At 35.7% G+C, this 21,872-nt stretch overlaps 2 protein-coding genes across 3 annotated transcripts in view; both read right to left on the bottom strand.

The window, feature by feature from the left end:
• The window catches only part of LOC140745602 (dystrophin, isoforms A/C/F/G/H), a 630,858-nt gene that overhangs the window by 443,207 nt on the left and 165,779 nt on the right, over positions 1-21,872 (bottom strand). The window lies entirely within an intron of this gene.
• On the bottom strand, positions 58-21,129 carry LOC140745241 (uncharacterized). Of its 2 annotated transcripts, none has more exons than XM_073076977.1 (2): positions 21,052-21,129; positions 58-768 (listed from the first exon to the last, which is right to left on the bottom strand). In XM_073076977.1, exon 2 carries the CDS (start codon positions 758-760, stop codon positions 80-82), a length of 681 nt encoding a protein of 226 aa, XP_072933078.1. In that variant the 5' UTR covers positions 761-768; positions 21,052-21,129; the 3' UTR covers positions 58-79. The 2 variants fall into 2 exon arrangements, with proteins under 2 accessions (XP_072933078.1, XP_072933077.1); XM_073076976.1 differs by having other exon boundaries at positions 58-928; positions 21,052-21,117.

The raw sequence follows: 21,872 nt of genomic DNA, 5'->3' as shown, positions 1-21,872 counted from the left end.
AAAACATATATTATTCTAAAAGATTAATTTATTCGTGCATTCACTCTATTCGTAAATATGAAAATATATCAATTAATAGCTAAAACATACCTGATTCTGGACTATGCCCCATAGAGTGCAGATCCTGTTGCGAACGCCTCCGCTGCCGGTACTCTGACCTGTAGTCAGGCCACCTTCCGTACTGCGCCGGAGCGTTCAGATACTCCTGGGAGGAGAACCTGGACGCTCGTGGTTGGACGAAACCCACTTGACCGTAGTAATCTTGCCTGAACACCACGTCTGGATGGTTCATAGCACTTGGCACGATTTGGCTTCCAAAGTGGCTTCGATGACCAAGATATTCAGGCTTAATCGGCCCATCGGTCAACTCGTGCCCATGGATGGATGTTGATCTCTGAGGTCCGTAATCACGGAGTCGGTTAGAGAAGTCGCTCATACGATGAGGAGAGTAATCCAGCCCACGTGGCCCCATCTCGAAGTGGCCATGAGGTCTGTTCCGGTAGTAATGCGGTGAAAATGGATTCTTGCTGTCCTGACTGTGTCTCGCAGGACTATTCTCAACTTTAGTTTTATCGTCAGCCTTTGGTTTGTCTGTTAGTTTGTCGGTCCCGTTTTGGGTAAGCTCTTTTTTGGGGGTCCCTGAGGGTTCAAGGGTTCTGTTCTTTTGGTGGGAGGGCGACTCGGATACATCTTGAGACGCCCTGCGGTTGAATTCCTGAACTTTTTCAGGCACAAACCCTTGCTGTGGCATTTGCGACATTGTGCTCTCTACAAAAACGACATCAAAATTGTATACACTATTCACTACTGTAAAATTGACGATACAAACACTTGTATAAGTCTTGGTTAGTTGCTTGATATATTTTGGGTGCACATTTAGAATGTGAGTTTGAGGAAAAAAATCACAACCGTATACATAATAATATGGCTGAAACACAACACATCTTCTGTTTAAACTCTCTTGTAACCTTGCTTAAGTAATTTGTTCTCTGTGGCTTAACTTTGTTATCGTACACCCTATTCTACAGGATTAACTTGTTACTGGAAATAACAGTCTCTGAATACGCTTGTTCGAATGGAATCACAATATGTGGCGTGAATAGTTTGAAAGCCCAGGACCTAAGTACGGGCGGTCACAGAACTTCGTATCTACGACTTAACAGTCGCACAATTTGAATAAGACACATTACATTTACAAAAGATATCGCTTCTCGGAAATGTAAATTAATAACAGGTATTAACATTCGTAATGAATAAATATGAACGCGAAACTTGAGAAAACATTCTCAGAATTTTCTTCATAAACTTGAGAAGACCGTTATTTTTCAACTGCAAAAAGTATCTCTCTTTTTTCATCGCCAAAGAACAAATTACTTGCGGTATTACATGAGAGGCGCCGTATTATGATCTCGGGGTGTATTGTGATATAAATTATTTCTTTCCACGCGAGAAATTTTAAGAAATCACGCAATCGTTGCCGTCTGCTTTGTTACGGAAGCCTAATGATGCTCATTTATTTGTTGAACATCAATCGATTTTACGGTTCAATGATACAACAGTGCCCTGGTTTATAGGTAAAATTATTCGTGTTTTTAACCACTTCCACATTATTATTACACTTAATATTATACGATGCTGCATCACTTATAATCAGGTAGCCTATATACCCATTAACTATTCCATTAGAATAAGAAAATACTCTCTCCTTTAGAAGTCAGTTGGTAAATTCCATTGCTTATGCGTTTTCTTGTGGTAAGGCTTTTAATCTTAAGTTAAAATTCACTACTTTCACGTTTCTTTTCGATACCCACAATCTTCAATTAACAAGAAGTAGCTTAGAACGCCGATATGTGGGGTCCAAAACCATCCTACACACCAATTAATGCTGACTTAGGAACTCGATAAACGCGGACCAAAACAATCCTTCCATCCCAGATTATAGCGCCCTATCGCTACTGAAATCCAGGCTCACTATCAAGTTTGGTAAAACAATAAAGGCCGCTAGAGTCACCAAAAACTACACGAAAAAAGTATAAGTGGATTACGCTGCCAAGTCTCTTCATCAACTTGCATATAAACTCTGGAGAAATGAATATTTCACTTGATTCGTATTGTATTAAGCTCATTCGTTTCCCCCTCTCCTAAACATTGTTATCTGCGACTCTACTTACATTTCGTGTCTCATTGTTTTCCAGCCACAATAATTCTCATAATTCTCCACACATTCAACTCTACTCTGGCGTAATAAAGTACAATTTTATCTGGCAACAAAATCATATTTATGATAACGTATTGGTACAGGCAATAACTTAATCTCGACTTTATTTCGTGTCATATAAAGTCTGATTTACGTCGCGTGACGCAGACTGATTCTTTTATTACTGATTTGTAATTTTTCACGCACATTTTCTTGGAATTATGAAACCTTAACCTTTGGATTAAGGGTGGTTTTTGCTTGTACATATCCCTTCGTTAGCTGGCTAAAGGTAATCAGGTTTAGTTATTTGTAGTCGTGGCTCGACGGCGGCAAAAGCGTAAAAGGCAAAATAATAAAATTCTAAAAGAAGAATTGCTTTTGTTGATGTTCAGCGCACTTCGCCTATTTTCTCTTTAAGCCCTTCTAACGTTATTCATGGAATATTTAGTGCGTAACGCAATTATATTATTGTAATTAGTATCACGATCTACATTATGCAATTCAATTATGATTATAATCGATTCTAGAGCTGCAATATTAATTAGTATATGCATAATTAAATAATTATTGTAGTTCTTGTCTTGACTGCATGTGAATCATATATGACTTATATTATAAATGGCCGTCGTAATAATGTAGTTTATATATAAAATGATATCAGTATTTCAATGAAAAGTGCTTATTAAATATTAAAAATAATCCAAAATGCCTTATATCAAAAATAGGTTAAAAAGCCATAAAACATTACCTAATTTCATTTAATAGTTAGGTATTAATCAATCCATACAGACAAACATAATATCCATAGTAATAATCGTATGCCACTTAATTAAGAATAACTTAATTTAGTCAACACCAACACAAATCGTCAAAGTACAAAGCCCACAAGCATGACGATAAATTCGCTCCCGAATATTTAATGGGCCATTTAAACTAATAACTTGGCGAGTGGTCCGCGTGTGCGAAGTTTTATCGTTATCGTCGACGATGAGGGAGTGTCGTTGTGCAAAACTTTCGAAATGGATCGTGATGGTGGGTAGGGGAAGTTATTTGTGAAAGGAATTCTGTTTACGCTATTTGATGCGCGGCGTTTATTGATGTATGGTGTAGTAAACTCTTAAAAATAAACTTAGGGCGTAAGTACTGATATTTTTTTTAATAACAATTATCGCTTTGTTTTTAATAGTTACTTTTGCCTTTCTCTAGTTTGGAGCCGATTATAATCCTTATACTGATAATTAAGCGGTCACTATACCGGTCTGACGTACAAATAAATCCGGGTTCGATCCCCGGCCAGACAGATATTCGAATGATGATTTTAGATAACTGTTACGGATCAGGGTGTTTGTGTATTTGGATTTGTATGTCCATGACGCCCACGATACTAGGGAACTCTAACGTGGGGATGTTAGTATAGAAAGCGTTTTTATTTCATTTGCTAATTAAATAAATAATTTACCAATTTTTAAATTCCGAATGTGTTAGTTAGGCCAGGAAGACTCAACTAATAATCTTATATCCATGTAATTTAGTAACAGCGTAGTCTTTACCAGGAAAATGAACATAAAAACGTTCCAACCAGGAAGTATATTAAAAGAAAAATTGCTAAGGTTGAATAAGTAACCGTAAATATTACTCTTTACTATACTTTTCCAAGTAATAAAATGGAGAGTAATTTACTACAACTAGTAATATTTTACTTCGAAACGGTTAAAGTATTTAAACGGCATTAACGTTTATTACAACCGTTTTTGTAAGAAGCACGCTACCAACCCGGAACAGCTTTCAACTAGCTAAAACATTAACATTAACAGAGTACCAAACATCACCTGGGCCTAATGTAGGGAGTTCCGCCCTACCCGCCGCCCCCGCCCTCACCCCGCCCGCGCCTAACAATAAATCTATTCCCCGACGTGACCCGTCTATCCGCTGTTACCTACACTTTGTAGTTTGTGTCAAATTCAAGTTCAAATTTTATTATTGTAGTATGATTGTTGGTTCAAAAAGTATATTTTGTTGTTGACATTGTTTATGTACTTATAACATTTGTGTTAGGCGCTATATTGTGATTTTGTTTTTTATTATAGGAGTACCAGACGAGCATGCAGTCCACCTGATGGTAAGTGGCTACTGCCGCCCATGGACATCTGTAATCAACCCCCAGATAGGATTGGATATTCCTACCTGAGGTCGGCCACAGATGCGCCGCTACCTCTAAGGACTAAGCTGGAACGCCTCGGAAAAGTCTGTCTCCCTTACCACACCTTAAAAAACGGAACTAGGTAGAAATAGGTGTGGCGGTATTGCCGCCTGAGTCGAACCACAAAGGGTTCTATGACCTTCGAAATATAATTTTAAGGATGTATTAAGATGGAGGCAATTATATAAAAATCTCCAACTTACTCCTTAGAAAGAGATGCATCTATGATTGATAACAGGTACGAGTTCAACAAACTACTGTTTGGAGATAATTACAAGTGTCTCTTAGCGGAAATAAGCATTTAGCATCAGATTGATGTAAATTATCGTCGTCATCAACGCATTACTATCAGACTGCTGGGCACGAATCTCCTTTTTAAGTGAGCAAGGTGCTGCTAAATGCAAATTAGTAGAGTTTAGAATTTTAAAACTCTTTTAAACGTGTAAGTTTCCTCACGATGTTTTCCTTTACCATTCAAGCAAGCAATAGTTAGTGTTCTATACGCAAATAACTTTGGAAAATCCGAGGTGGCCTGGGGTATAAAACCTTAACCCCCCAATATTCCTAGTTTCGCCCACTAAGCTAACACTATTATAGTGAATAGTACGTTTACTTCTCCAACTGAAAATGTTTTATTAAAACCTTTATTCAAATTAAGTGTCAAAAGCACGGTTGGTTACATGTAAAACAAGGTAAAATATTTTCAAGCTTGTAAATGTAAACAATGGAATATATGAAACAATAATTTATGAATAAATCGTCTTGATATGGCATGTTAAGCAAAAATTAGGGGTTTATGAATAACAATTAGTTTTTTATTGTACGACACAACGCGCCGCTCGTAGGCTAATGGCTCGAAAGTTGGCAACCACTGGCATTTGTACCTAACGGTGAAGATAAGCGTAAAAAGAAAAATAATAGAAGAGTTTTGTTTCATAATTTAAGTCGTAAATTGCGTAAATAGTAGATGGACTACTTCCATCTGATAGATAAATGGATTCTCTCTACCAAGTAGTAATCATGTTATAAGACAGATATGTAGCGGTGATGGTAGATTAAGTTACCTTTACGTCCTTCATTTTTTATGAAATATAGGAGTACTCGTAGCAGTCGAGCATGCTTAGTAGGAAGTTAGTGATGGTAAGTGACTACTGCCGCCCAGGTTAACAACCCCATATAGGATTAGTCTTAATTGAGGTCGCCCACAGATGCGTAGCTACCCCTAAGCACTAAGTCAGAACGCCCTTGATACTCGTAAGTATCTCAACTTTACTAGTTTTCAACTGAAGCACCGCAGCGCGTTACTTTGCCATTATTAGGTAGAAATAGGTGTTGCGGCGTTGCCGCCGTAGTCGAACCTCTAAGACTTTTACTACAGTCTAAAGTGCATAAGAGTTGAAAAGTTCGAATCTAACTCGTTCAATTAGCGCAAAGTTCGAAACTCGATTTCCTGACGTCAGCATTGTAGATGCTGTGTAGAAACAAGTCGGTAGTCAGTCCCGATTTGTTAATATTACCTTTTAAAGTTAACTAAAGTAATTTACCTTTATAATTGCAATGTATCGAGACTTATTTTAATCAATATTTAGAGAATAAATACGTCAAATACGACAAGTCAAAACCTGTCAAAAATGAAAAATCCGATTGTAAATTAAACTGCATATTCAACACACAAAAACGCAAAGCACCAATTTTTATACCATTAGGGTAATATTTCAACAGTATGTAAGTTTCATTCTTCAGCCCGCCTAAAAGGTTTAACAAATTTAACCGTATAAGGTTTCAGTGGATTTGACTATAATAGTCTAAGCATTCGGTGTTTTAGAAAATAATTATCAAGTTATCAATTTAAGTTTAATAAACATGGAGTAATTATGCTTGAAAACTTAAATAATTAAGATAAAGCAAGTGTAGATGGCGCTATCGTCAACGGGTGCCAATAAAGTGTGCCAGTGATTGGTTACTTTAACTATTTTCTTCGAACGATATAATTGACCCGTCGATCTAACGTCAAACTCAGTACTAATTTAGTTAGCGTGGCTTACTGTACCAAATATTATAGTTCTATACGATACAGTTAGGTAGCCACTAGGGTTGCCACAATTTATTTTGATTAGTCACATTTTTTATAAGAAGGAATTAAATTTTTCTGAAATTGAAAATTTAACATTTCATGACAATACTAAAACCAGAGACAAGAATATTTTTGCAAGTCACATACCTATTTTTTAACATATTCATTAGCAGTTCTTGCATCTTTTAACATTTTTTGGCAACAATATGTTTTTACGTTCAGTATCGAAAAAAATATATTTGAAAATAAATATTTAATGAACTAAAATAATTAAAGTATTTTGCGACTATTATTGCAACTGTACCCAACTGTTAAGGTTAATGTTTTTGAGAGTATGTTCCATTATCTGGCACGCGCTTTACGCCCTAACGGACTCATATGAAGTCATTGGATTCTTCTAAATTTTAGAAGTGAGTATATTTTTAAGCGGTCGGGTTTTATGTTATATAACAAATCCCTAGTTTAAATAATGAACAGTTTCTATATTTTAGTGCGGTTGACAACCCTAGCTGTGACGTAACTATAATTAGTTTAACTCTAAGATCGACAGCATCAAGTTCTAAGCCTAAGCCGGATACTAGTTACGACTTAGACATGTTACTTGGTGTTGAACATGTCGCCATTCACTTTGAAGTGGAAGTTTTGGAGCGAGGATTTGGTTGGTTTATGAGTTGACAAACTCTTATTGTATTTTAGAACTTCTAAGTTCAGACTTGAGAAGTTTCACTGCGTTACAAAGATGCCTTACAAATGTAATTAAATTTATATAGAACAGGAGGTGTACCTGAAATAGATCAGGATCAGGTTAAGAAACTCGGCCTCTTCATTCAGGGGTCCGAGGTCAAATCCCTCTGATTTTTCAAAACATCGTGAGATAACCTGCATACTTGAGAAATCTTAAAAAAATAGTTTCACAGGTATGTGAAGTCTAGCTTGGCCAGCGCGATGGGATATGGCTTAATCCTTCTCATTCTGAGAGGAGACCTGTGCCCAGCTATGGGACAGTAATGGATTGATGATCCATCCACAAAATACATTTCGCAAGCCAGAATACCCAAAATACAGTAGTTCATAGTAAAACTACGGTGTGTACGGAACCGGATCACTTGGCAAGTTTCCAGTACGTTATCGTATTATATCGAGTATCGACGGATCTGATCTCGCTGACCCACTGCCGACACGGACCAGACTCTATAAATTGTCTCTTAATGTATGGCTAAATTTAGTCTAGAGGCTATCTATCGACGGGCTAGAAATAGAAGACCTTTTTTAGATTTGGGTTACTTTTTGCACATAGAAGTTTTATACAGCACGTGATTGATCCAGTTCTTCTATAGATATATACAACCAACCTCGAGATATCTGCTAAGTAATCATCACCACCCCTGATGTGAAACTTGTAAATCTTCGTAAAAGATCTTTATAAAGAATACTATATTGCAGCTATAAGATAGAAATATGGTGTAGCGATAATACCCCAGATACTACCCCAGATGACCTAGATGATGTGTTTTAGTAAAAAAATATTCGAGGAATAAAAATATAAAATTTAATGATAATATATAAAATAGCAATCGAACATGCAGTTCACATGTTATGTGGCTACTGCCACCCATGAACATATGTAACCAACCCGAAATAAGAAGATGTAGGAACTGAAATCGTCCACAGATGCGTTGCTTCCCTTGAAGATAAAGTTAGAACGCCTCAGAAAAATATTACAAAGATATAACATACATTTTACAGCCAAATCACAATTCGCCCCATATCCACAAAGAAAAGAGAGCAGATTTTAACATAACCGCAAAGATATGTAAGTGCAACTGCAATGCTATCCCCGCAGTTGAGAAGTGTTTGCGAACCAGTCGTGTTTGCGCGCTGGCTTGTCAAGCTGGCACGTGACCTGGGATCCGAAGACACTGGTGGAAATTGTAACTGCAAAGCTTTGTTGACATCTTATTAGGGTTCCTTTAAAGGTATTTTTAGGGTTCCGGAGCCAAAATTTAAAACTGGACCTCTCCGTCTGTTATAGGATTCTATCTGTAGAACCGTAATTCCTTTTTTTTTAAATAGTGTGTTACAGAGAATGTGTTACATTGTGTGTGTGTCCTATTTTAGTAGTCGATAATATTGGCCCTAACCTATATAAACAACTACTAAAAATAAAACCTGTTAAAATTAAGCTGGACCGCATATGAGGAGTTGGTGGTATTCTTCGGCGTTTTTCGATTTATGTTTTGAAGCGTAACAGCATTACCTTTCAAGTGCTGCTATGAAACAAATTTTAAAAAAAAGGAAGTAACTAACTCCTCACAGAACAGGTATTCAAAATCCAAATCTACAAGCATTTTTAACATTCTAGATGTAACTTACACTCACCCCTAACCACGCCCATCGTTTTAGGGCACTCTTCATCAAAACCGTTTTAAAATATGACAACCGTTACAAAGGCTTTTATCCGGAACATCCAGTTATCCGGATAGAATGTCTAATGACAAGAATCTCAATCTCATTTCGTTGTAATGATCGCTATCATGCTGAACCACTTGTTCGACCGTGAGCGAGGAAAGTTCTATTTATTTTTAACTTGTTTTTGTTTTTTAATCCATTTTGAAAGACTTTTAATTAATGGATTCCTATTCACGTAATTTCGATGCAATGCAATAATATGATATTATTGAGCAGGTTTGAGGTTAGACAAGGCTTCTGGTCCTAAGAACGCCTCAAGTAAACTTGTTACCGATCAAGTAAACTTGTGACCAATTAATTGGTTTAAAATTCAATTACAACATTTGACCCTCTCATAGTACGGAACGCACTAACGAGGCAAGTTACATAAAAGAAGGAATGCTTCCAACATTAAGTCTGTCTTTTGTACCAATGATGGTTAAGCTATAATAAAGTTTATAAATAAAAAGCTGAAATATAATAGCTCATAGTTTACGTGTTGTCAGTCGGACCGGTTACTAATAGGTAACCCTATCCAGTTTAAAATTATGGAGGGTTGAAGAAAATGTGTACATTAGTAAGGAGGTCGCATCTCCACCCATTGTCCGGAGTTCAAACGGGGCCACTTCTTTGGAATGGGAATAGAATGTTAGACTTTTAATAACACAAATGTCTTATATGGAGTACGGATCAAATATTTGATACAAGATAGAAAAGTGTCCAGTATAGTTCGGAGCAGCACTGTGGAGTATACTCAATGGCCTAGAGTATACTAGAGTAGAGTACTAGAGAGAGATGTCTAGCAGTGGTACAAACAATGGTTTGTACGAAACCAGCATTTGTCCATGAAATTGCGAGACGAAAATGGGTGATGTCGCTTAAGATAAGTATGTGTGTCTCTTTTATATCTTAAAAGTATGACGAAATATCTTACAAATTTCCACACCTATCAATTCAAAAAATATAACTCCTTATACAAGCCAGAAATACAAGTAAAAAATAAATCTAAACTGGTGTAAGCATATTGTTGATTTTATACATGTTTAGTCAAGGCTAAGCCTCATACGTGACATGTAGTTTTTCAACTTTTCCGCGAGAAGGGTAAGATCAATGTGTCCTTGAAGCGACAGTGATTGATTTATAAGATACATCTGTCAATAAGTAGATTTAATGTTCGTAACATGCCGCATAACCTCTGCTTTTTGTAGATCTTACTATATCGTATTATGAGAATTGTTGAAGTATTTCAAAAACTTACTTACGTACTTACGTAGCTTCGTAGCGCAGTAGGAGAAATAGAATTAGCGTTTTGTTTTGATTTAAAGAGTGTGATAAAACTTTACGCTTCACGTTCGCTCTATATTAGGATTTGCTTAAAATAGCTAACCTAATTCTAACTAATCAATCAATCTTTTTGGATAATACTAACTGGGTTTAAAATTCAACTTGTCGTTGGTGTTTCATTTAATGCTAACGTGCAAACTTCATGTAACTCCATAAGATTTTCACACGTTTCTTTAAGGACATGAATATTCTTATCCGCTTCACGACATGTATAGCTTTTAAAACATATCATTTAAAAATAATTTAAGGTTTTATTTAAATTCATATGCAACTACACCTTTATTTCAGACTTAACGCTTCATTTCAATTTCCAAAACACTTATATATATTTAAACATAAGCATTTAAAGTAACTTAACACACCTTCAACAAATTCAATACGTTTTTGCAATTCAAAACTTGACATTGAGAACAGGCCGTTAAAGTGAAATATCGGTTTAATTCCGCACCCGAGCACAGGTACGATAAATTTATAACTTTCCCCTTACAGGGGTTATCTCATATGCTTCTATATTAATAGAACCGAGGCCCTATCCTTATTTACTCGTATCATAAACAGCTTCAGGCTCTGGTAGAGAAAATAATATTTCCTTTTATATCTGTTATACGATTATCTTATTAATCTTATTGATTGGTTAATAAATTACGTAAATATTAATTGATTGGTTGATTGGTAAGTTCATAAATGATTAAAGGCAGTAGAATTATGATTTGCTACTATAGTAGATACGACTGCTGTACTGTCTGATAACATCGGTGTTTATAAACTGTTATGGAAAAAAAATCGACACTTAGGTCAAATTCGTTTTGAAAAGCACGCCTAACGTCACCATATCTGGCTATTTGGACTTATTATCGCTATGGAGTGCCAACCATGTAGGTACACTGTATACTTATCATCGGATTAAACTACAGTTTTAAAATTAGGATTACCACACCCCTCATTAGGATTATCTGTGATGTGGTCTGTGGATACACACATAGACAATTACACAAACACTTAGACTAAGAACAGAAATCTAAATTCATCATTTCAGATGTCCTACCGCAGGTCGAACCCGGAACTCTGCCTGTGGTATGGTTCTGCCTATGGTATCGCTCAAAAATAACATAAACTAATTCAGATGAAGCATTAAAATATATTTATTTCCTAAATCATAACTTCAAAACAAACATAAATAGAGCCTACATAATATCAAAAGCGAACATAAAACAAGGCTTTCACAAGAAAAATGTAGGGATTTGGTATGGTTTATTCATGAACACAATAGGGTCAAAGTCGGGGCGATCTGTAGTTAGATTTACATGGAGATAAGACTAGATGTAAGATACATAATGTGCTTTCATATTTCAAACGAGTATTATTTGTAGGGAAAAGGTTTTTGACGACCTAAATAAAAAAGGGTAAAGTGAATCAAATAATATTGTTACTTTGTATGGATATCTAAATGTATACGAATTTAGGATGAACTTCGTAGGGCTTTCATGATTTAACCATCCTTCTGTGTATACTTAAGATAGTGAAATGGTAAAGAGAAACACACATAATCGATATGTAAAGTATTAAAAAAATAAATTGCTTAAGTTAAAATAAGAACACAAAATATAACACAGCGCAACACCATATCAAAATTTCTATGGAAATCCTAAGCTAAGATTTTTTTAGATGGCTATTATTATGTTTTTTAGAAATACGTGCATACTGAAATAAATAAGTCATTTATCGATTAATCGTCATTACAAATTGGACGCGAATATTTAATGCAGTTCACGTAAGTTTATTAACTGCATTTAAGTTTTCTATACTTTTTACGGAATAAAAGCTTAAAATCCTTCCTAGCGACACTTCTTGTGACTTCAATACCCACTAAACACCTCATCAGCTCAGTTGTATACGTTTGTGTTTTTGTTCCGTAAACAAGCAACCGCTGAGCACCTACACTCAATGGGCTCTTTTACATTGTGACGACACGACACCGACGTGGCACCGACACGGACTGTGGAATAACAAGCTGTTGCTTCATTTTTGATGAACACCACCATGGCACGACATGGCGGCAACACTCAACTTCTGTATCCTCACACATAAAAGCTGTGTGTAGGTGTGTGTACACGAGACTTAAATATATCGGTATCGTGCCGGGTCAGTGAGACAGCTTGCAATAAAATCTCGTAGAAGTAGCATCCACTGACATCATTGCCGTTGCCATACCGATGTCGTGTCGTCCAAATGAAGGGGAGCTTATTGCTAACTCTACAAATACTTGGCTTTTCATGTCCCAAGTAACCTAGAAATCCTGGTAAACCCCACAACGATGCTCCAATATAGAAGATTATATAGATTGAACCAGTTCATTTCTAAAGTTCCTAAATAACAATTAAAGCCTTTGGCCAGATTTATATATTTATATGCTATGCAATAACAACAACGTAGCACAAAATATTGTTCAATGTTTTCTATGAAGCACGAAAGCGGACACCCATCCTATTACCGACTTCGTCTAACGGGATTTAATTTTAATCTATTGCACCCTACAAGCCGCGAGACTGTACTTGTAAACAACAGTTAGGTACACGCTGAATCTGTGTCTGAAGTTCTAGTTTAGGAAACAAATCATGCGAGCGTAACGTAAACATTTGCGTTACGTTAGCCCGAGACTCGCCCACGCATTTAATGACGTCATATGCTTGTTTAATTGTTCGCGAAATTCATTAGCTAAACTATGTTTGCGTGGCGTAGTCACCGCACTGACGCCACGCCCAAAGTTCAGGGTTCGGTCTTGGGTTGGGTAAAAATATAAATTTCTATTTCGGATTTATGACTTTGTTTATGTTTAAGTTTACTACTCATATATTACGTATGAAAGACATAAATTTGAACCTGTAGTAATAAAACGACTGTGATCAATATCAAGTATCACTCTTATCCTATTTCAATTCACTGGCATAACATGGGCTTCAGTGCTCACTGGTTTTTTTTTTTTTTTAATACAGCCTTTACTTTGTATTTTACATAGCAAAGGCTGTATTTTTTTAAAATATAGGAATAGCAGACAGCAGTTCACTTGGTGGAGTGTGCCGCCCATGGACATCTGTAATCAACCCTATAACAAGCATCCCTAAGGGCTTAGGAACACATCGAATAAGTATTTCTCCCTAATCATACCCTTCAAACCGGAACGTAGCAACACAGCTGTTAATAGGTGAAAGAATATGTGGCCATGATGCTTCAGATGTCAAACCACAGTGGATTTAACTTTATTTTAAAATTAAAATAACATAGTTTTTCAGCTTCAACTACGTTACTCTAGTTGAGATCGACGCAAGATAGAAGAGTTCATAAACAAGCGAACATCGGTACATTATAAATAGAGACCGACACATAAACACGTTCGATTATCGCGGCGTACACGTTTTATTACGCATATCCGCCTTTTTAAGAGGTCAGTGTTATATTTATAAAGTACGAAATCTGAGTACTTATTGCTAAGTCTATCTGTTAATCAAAATACATTTTTTTGATTTTAGTAATAGGGTAATAAGGTTATATGGGGATTTTTATTGAATTAATATTCTGTTACGTTTTATTTTTTTCTTTTATATTTTTTTATTTCATTATTTTTATGTAGTCATTAAAATACGTATTACGTATTCATTGATTCGATATAAGAAATTTTAAATACAAATTTTTAAGGTATTTATAATTACTTATCTACAAATGCTACAAATAGCTACAAATTTCAAATACTGCCTACAGGCCTATTAATAATATTTACATAAAAATTGCAGAAATCAACCTAGAAAACCGTTTTTCAATCTAACACCTACTTTAAAAGACGACTACATTAAAATACGCCCCGAATGAATTTAAATTAGTAGCAATACTCTGTATTCAGAATATAAAAATTGTATAATTTCTGGCTCCTAAGATTATTTATTTTGGCACAATAACCTTAGCTTTCAACCCTAAAGGCGAAAAGCTGGCCTAAATTTATGAAGGTTTAACCCTCACTTCAATAACTACTTGACATTTTATCCCAGAGCCATTCTTCAAGGATTCAACCCTCACTATTCTGGAAAATGAAATTCTGGAAAAAATGTGCTAACCACTGGACTTTGGGTAACAACCTCTTTTCGTCACGTAAGTCTTAAAAATAGTGGCAAAGAATATTTCGTGTTATATTCTTCTGTTATACTGAGCATTCTGACTTATTATAGTTCGCAGTAAGACACGCTTGTCGATTTCAAATAAATATTGATAGAGATATTCATAAATGAGTGACCTCTGCCATCAGGTAGGTTGCATGCTTTTATTACTTGTCATTTACAAAAAATATAGAACTACTAGTTTTTGCCCGCGGCTCCTTATACAATCCTTACTAATATCGATTAAAATGATCGATGTTTTGGGTCCAAAAGATCGATTCTCCGATTAATCGATCTTAGATCGCCATCCCTAGTTCCTGTGGGATTTCCGGGATAAAAACTATCTTTTGTCCTTTCTCTGGTCTCAGACTATCTTTGTACAAAATTTCATTAAAATCGGTTCAGTTTAGGCGTGAAGAAGAGACCACCAGACAGACAGACAGAGTTACTTTCGGATTTATAATATTAGTAAGAATGCAAAATTCCAATATTGTCCTACTACTGGCCACGGATCTGTTCCCATAGTGAGTAAGATCCACGTTCCACCACGTTGGTCAAGTGTGAATTGGCTTCACACACCTATGAGAACATTTTTTAAAAGAACTCTCACGTATGTAGACTTCTTAACAATATTTTCATTCAACACTTTTCTTCACAAGTCATAATAATTTTTAAAAGTAATCTAATAAAAGGTTGTATACACAAAAGATTAAAAAGCAAAAGCATCGCCAACCTTTTCATTTTGTAACGTAATTTAAAATCTCTCAGATCCCTATAACCTGCGATTATTACATCGTGACCTAATACCGCGTGTAGCGGCTATGAAACATGGAGTGTCCGATACATATTTATTGAGTCGACTGCACTCGCCTGGCCTGCATCCAAGAACGGGGGGTAGGGAGGTGACTTATCGATAAAGCTTACAAAGTTACAAGTATTCTCCTTTATACTTAACTTAAGCGTGAACATTGAATTTGTGCGCCTACCGTCACACGCTGACAGTAAGAAGTGAACTGTACCCTTACCATGAGTTTTTACGTTTTGACAAATATGACTGTTTTGGTATATAGGGACAATACATACAATTTCCAAGTTCTGATACAATCCGCTAGGGGCACTGATTGGAAATTGTATGGGCAAATACGCAAACAATTACCAAAATACGTTAACAATTACAAAAAAATATTTATTGGTATATAGGTTTTTTTCTATACTACGTATATATAAATAATGAATTCATCATTTTGAACTTTAGCATCTATACTTCCTTCAATGGCTTCAATCAACAAATTTGACTAACATTTACTTTAAAAAATCAGAGCCCAGACTTAATTCGGAAAACGTTAAGCTAAGTTAAACGTCAAACGTTGAACACAAAATGATTAAAACTTCGAGATGTAAGCGGCTTTAAGCTTAATTTTTAGTTCCATTCACGAAATACGTGCGGAGAGGAGAAAGTTTTTAGGCGAATATTTTGTATGTTTTAAATTTTTAACTCCTATTTTTCCGAAATAATTGCCAAATAGAATACAAAAGTAAATCTTAAACGCTTTTTTTTTTGTGAAACCGAAACATGGTACCTTCCTATTGTTACGTGACTAATGCTAAATATTATATTGTGTCAATATTACTTTTTAGTGAGGCGTAAGTTACGATTCAATAAAATACCGATATCGATAGTTAATATTCCCAGGACTATTGTAGGGGATAGAGTATCGAAAGAATATGTACCGGCCTCCCGGTATCGTGGCTGCAAAATATAATACTTGTAAAGAGGATATTAAATATATTGCATACAAGTTTCCGATCGCGGATTTGTTATTTTATAGCATGTTAAATGGGTCGTTTATAATATATGCAGTTTCATAAATATTACCTAATACTGAACGGTCTTTTTTATTTTCTAGTTATAAAGTTCCTGCTATTTTGTTATAATTTTAGGTAAACATATAATCATGTTAAGCATTAGTAGTTGGAATTACTTAATAACTTTTTCAAACTATGATAATTTAGGCCTAATACCATCAGTTAACGTACAAAAGACACAATGATATATCTTTTATTTTTCGTAATAAGAAACAGTAATAAGATAACCTATTAATTATAATAAAACCATTTCCAATATTGGTACGTACGTATACTTTCACTCGAGCAAACCTAAATTACAAAACCAGTATCTAAATCTAATTAATATTTACTCAGAAACCAACAAACCGAACCCAAAACTTATATAATATCCAAAATAAGGCTCTTATATGTGATAGTTCATCAATAGTTTCAAATATTAATTTCAAAGAGCTAATATTACATGGAACAACAATTTCTAACGGCGTTCTAGTTAAATTTCAAATTGGTCCTTCGAGCCGGATAAAGTTTGTTACCCTTTCAAAACACGGCGTGCCGTGGCCGCTGGAAACAAACTGTTGTCAGGTTTTCATAATATATATAGTATTTTGTGACCCAAAATAATTTCCATAATTATATTTTGTGTGTATGGTTAACTCTCGGCAAAAATGTTTCCTGAAGATGTTTTATTTCACCATTATAGCAAGTTATAATTAATTACTAATACAAATACATGTTATGGAAGTGAAGTCAAAGTCAAAAATGTCAAAGTATCCTGGCATTCAAATATGGTCACTGTAACACATAGATTAGTCACCATATTTCCATAAAGTAGGCGTCTTACCTATCTACATTCTAACCGGAATGTTTCAGGTAAGTATATGTCTCCTTTCAACCAAGAATACAAGTTTAGTAGTATTTTAACAGCTTTTTAGTCGCGTCCTATATATCATGGACCATACCAATAATTACTACTACGATAGTACTAATTAAATCCAAACTTATAAGATTAATCCCACCACTAACAATATTCAACAAAGTAATATTTAATGCCGTCGAACAAAACTGAAAATTGGTCCTCCAAGCCGGATAAAGTTTATCCCATAGTTTCGTGTAAGCCCGCTAACCGGCTATTATGGTCCGTCTGTACGTAACGAATGACTATCGACTGAAAAAGGGCATAATTGATGAGTTTCGGAACGCTTCGTATAAGGTTGTTTTTCACGTTAATTTTTCATGAGGCTGCCTTAGGACTGTTTTGTGGTCAAAATCAATCAAATATCATTCTTTTGAATACATTCGTAAAAATGTCACATAATTGGTTAGTTATTTTTACGAAAGGAGAATTGGAATGGTTGTTAGCTTGACAAAGCTTATGAGTATTTTCCAAAAATAAGAACGTGGGTTGGAGGGTGATAAGGGTGATTTCCTGATTCCTAAACTTTCCATGATTCGTCTCTAAAGGCGGTGTGAAGGCGTTTCAATTTATTCGACGAGGTAGTATTGTGAACGTCATTGATTCCACTTAATCGTGGGGAAGCAAAACAATAACTCCAATACCAATATAACCATAAAGGGTTTTGAAGGTGGTAGAACCCTTTGTGGTTTGACTCCGGCGGCACCACCGCCGAACCTATTTCTACCTAATAACAGTGTTAGGCGCTGCAGTGTTCCGGTTTGGAGGGTGTGGTAAGGGAGACAGACTTTTCCGAGGCGTTCCAGCTTAGTCCTCAGGGGTAGCGGCGCATCTGTGGCCGACCTCAGGTAGGAATATCTAATCCTATTTGGGGTTGATTACAGATGTCCATGGGCGGCAGTAGCCATTTACCATCTGGTGGACTACATGCTCGTCTGCTACTCTTATATTATAAATTTAAAAAAAAATGTGGATTGTTGACTAACTAGTGGATAAACGAACGTATCATGTTATCTATTTGGACTCTTGTTCTATTTGACGGTGTTTATAGACTTCCAAGAGCTGTATGACTTCAGTATATAGTTTCGTTAGTAACCCATTATTGTCCCACAGCTGGCAGGGGTTTCCTCTCAGAAGAGATTAAAGCCATAGTCCATCAAGCTGGCAAAATGTGAATTGGCAGATTTCACGTATCCTGGAGAACTATGTTTCTTTAGGAATGGAAGGAATCTCATACCCATAAATTTTCTCACGTTGTTTTTGTTCATCTTTTCAGCAAATGATAATTAATTTGTAATATGCACGTAAGATAGAAAATGAGAGGATTTCGAACACGTTTCGAACCTCAGACCTCCGAATAAGAAATGGATTTTCAAACCAAAAAACAAAACTCGGCTACCACTTGGAATATGGGCTACGTGTAAAAAATGGTTTTTATGTACGAGCCCATATCGCTATTCGACTGTACTGAAACAGGTGGCGAACTTATATCGCTATTCGAATGTACTGAAACAGGTGGCGAACTTATATCGCTATTCGAATGTACTGAAACAGGTGGCTTAATGTGATTTGTGGTCGCAATGTTCGCTGTGAAGGCTAATCGGGCCGACTGACTTCCCTGATTACACATTAACTCGTCTTGGAAGTTGCCAGCTTGCCTCAAGGCTGCTTCATTTGCTTTATTTGTCGAGCTTCACGTTAATTATAAAGGGTTTCCCTGTTATTACATTATATTTCCCTCTCAGTCTTACACTTCCCATCTCGGTCTGTATCGCTTTATTTTTATTGTATCGGGTATCATAATTTTATTAGCTGGCGAAGGAAATTATCCCAAGGAAAACATACCAGCCAATTCCTTATACTCGTATTTTTTTCAAAAGCTTATGATATTTACTACCTATTCAGTTTTGCGACAGGATAGCTGTTTTAGCCTATTTATATGGAAAGGAATCTGTGGGGCAGTACTCAACTTACGATAGGATTTTCATTCATCATTAAAACCAGTGATTATTACATTAATGATTTGTTTAGAGATAAACCTGTGCCTTGAATTCGGTACCGAAATTTATAATTTATTTATTCCACTAAAATACCCTGTCATGACAAATTGCCATTGATTTGAATCTCGACTTCTTACAGACGGAATTAATTCCACTAAGCTATCACCTTCATCCCTTAAATTCTGTGAAAGTGGGTCCCAATTGTAATTTGTTCGCAGATAACGTGTGCTCGAACGGCACCATTAATCAGGGTTCAGCGTCACGACCGTAATGATCCGGAGACAAGTGGACGCTTGTGAACTCGATGGCTGTGGACTCCAAAGTCAAGGTCGGCTCTATGGACATTTGGATAATTAAAAAAAGAATGGTTTACTGCTAATTGGAGTTAAGAAGGAGAAGCAATAGACAAGATGTGCAGGTTCACAGACTTAATCCTCTACCGATTAAGCAACATAGAACAGTGTGGTAGACTATGCTAGAAGTCTTTTTCACTTGTAGGAAAAGATCACCCAGTGGTATGATATGAAAGAGGCTGTAGCATATACATATTTTTAACCTATATTTTTTCCATACGTCCCTTATAGTTTGATGACCTGTGCGGTGATTATTTCACTATCCCGGTTTGACACGCAACGAGTTCCCAGTTCGATACCCTGCCAGACAGATATCTAAATGATTAATTTAGATGTCTGTTTTGGATCTGCCGGTATTTTTGCTGTTATATGTGGCTATGGTACCTACTAGCACGATAAACCCTAGGATGGGGCTCTGAGTGTAAAAAGCGTTCTTATTTATTTTAAACTACGTTTTTATGTAATTGTTTTTGTTTTTAACTCCCAGATTTTTTAACATTGATAAATTATTTAACGTCTTCGAATTTACACATTAACTATACTTAGTGGTTAATTAAAGTAACTAAATGAAGTTTGGAAATACATACTACTATGTAGTATGTAAATATGTCTCAAATAAAAGTATTTACTATACATTACCGCTACATACTCAGACCGGTATTAATATCAGTAAAAGTCGTTCACAAATAAAAGGTAACCTCCGATAAACGCAACCTAAGCGGGATTTATGTTTCGTACTAAGTCATAAAGCTCTGACCTCAATAAAGAAAAACAATTTAGCATAAAACGCAATAAGTTCAGTGTAAATGAGTGTAAAACACGTCCAGACATAAATCTGGCCACTCGAGAATTAATTACGGCGACTTGCGTTGATTGAACGCGGTACGCACGTCTTAGCGTACGAGCTTTCGTACTATGCTTTAGGTGCCTGACGGGGGCACGTTCCTGGGCTTAAATGGGCATAGCACACCATGGATATTAACTATAGATAATATAAATAAAATAAGTACCTTCAATACGCACGTCTTACCGTACGAGCTTTCGTACTATGCTTTAGATAAAACGGGGGCACGTTTCTGAGCTTAAATAGACATAGAAAACTATGGATATTGACTTAATATAATACAAATAAGATATTAACTATAATTGGTTATTTAGCTACTTGTTATCTTGAATGCAGTATTTGAGCTTGAAGGTGTCGTGCAACGAACACTCATTAAATAAATATTACTTAATAGTACAAGAAAATCATTGGCAAATCGCTCTGAGATACAATTAATGTACTTATTTTAATCAGAGTTACAGATATTCTTATATTTCGATTACCTTATATAATTAAATATCCATCTGTTGAGTATTTATGAAAGGTCTAAGAAAACAAGTATAAAACCTATTGAAATAAATTACGCTGTTCAACTAAGATTACCTTGTGAATACTCTTTCGAACGTACTATAGTAATTAGTAGTCAATAACCGACCGTAACAAAGCAGACAGAGCACAACACACCGATCACAATATAAAAACACACCTTAAAATACACTACGATACATAAACTGATATGTGTGGTATAGGCCTCGGTGCGGGCGTGCGGCCGGGCGCGAGGGCGGGCGGCGACTGGCCGCCCCCCGCTCGGAAGGGTAACGATCACGCGTCCCCTTGATACGCTTCAGACGGTCAGGCCTTATCCAGATCAGTCTGGTCGTTAGTAAGACAGTAATGATGTTGATGCCGGAGTTTCTGGTGGTAGATTGATGCTTTGCTTTTTGATACATTATATCAAATAGCTAGTTATAAGAACAGGTGAAAATTTCATCAAGCGATTGCAAGTATAGCTTTGGAAATTGTATACATATTTTTACATGCCATCAATTTTTAAACTAGAACTAAGGCTGTAGTATACTTAATCAAATATTCTATTGGAAATTTTCATTTTATCATTTTTGGCTATAATCCCTAGTATCTCTCTATAGAAGATCATGTTTTTCGTAAAATAGTCTCAGTGGTAGTTATAGTCGATTAAGTCTAGTGATTAGATAAAACGTCATAATAAAATATCTGAAAATATTTCTTATAATTTATGTAGGTATCCTCAAAATATTTTCCTTTGCTATTAAAACAATAATAAATACACAATTTTTTTTGAAAAATAAAAATATATATTTAAACTTATGAGTGCAGAACGAAAAAACAAACCCATACCAATAACCTAGTGCTAATGGAGAACTCTACATCCAAAAATTATATCAGCATATTCTGGCTCTTAGACTCTGATTTCAGAGTAACCTGACTCGTTAGTGTATCAAACGAGGCCTCAATAGAGCCTTCCCATTTGATAGAGTCCTTTTACGT

This window comes from Epargyreus clarus, unplaced genomic scaffold (genome assembly GCF_041222505.1).
Source record: "Epargyreus clarus isolate Ecla_fem2 unplaced genomic scaffold, WU_Ecla_fem_2.2 ptg000010l, whole genome shotgun sequence".
Taxonomy (NCBI): Eukaryota; Metazoa; Arthropoda; class Insecta; order Lepidoptera; family Hesperiidae; genus Epargyreus; species Epargyreus clarus.
This window is presented reverse-complemented; position numbering and strand designations above follow the sequence as displayed.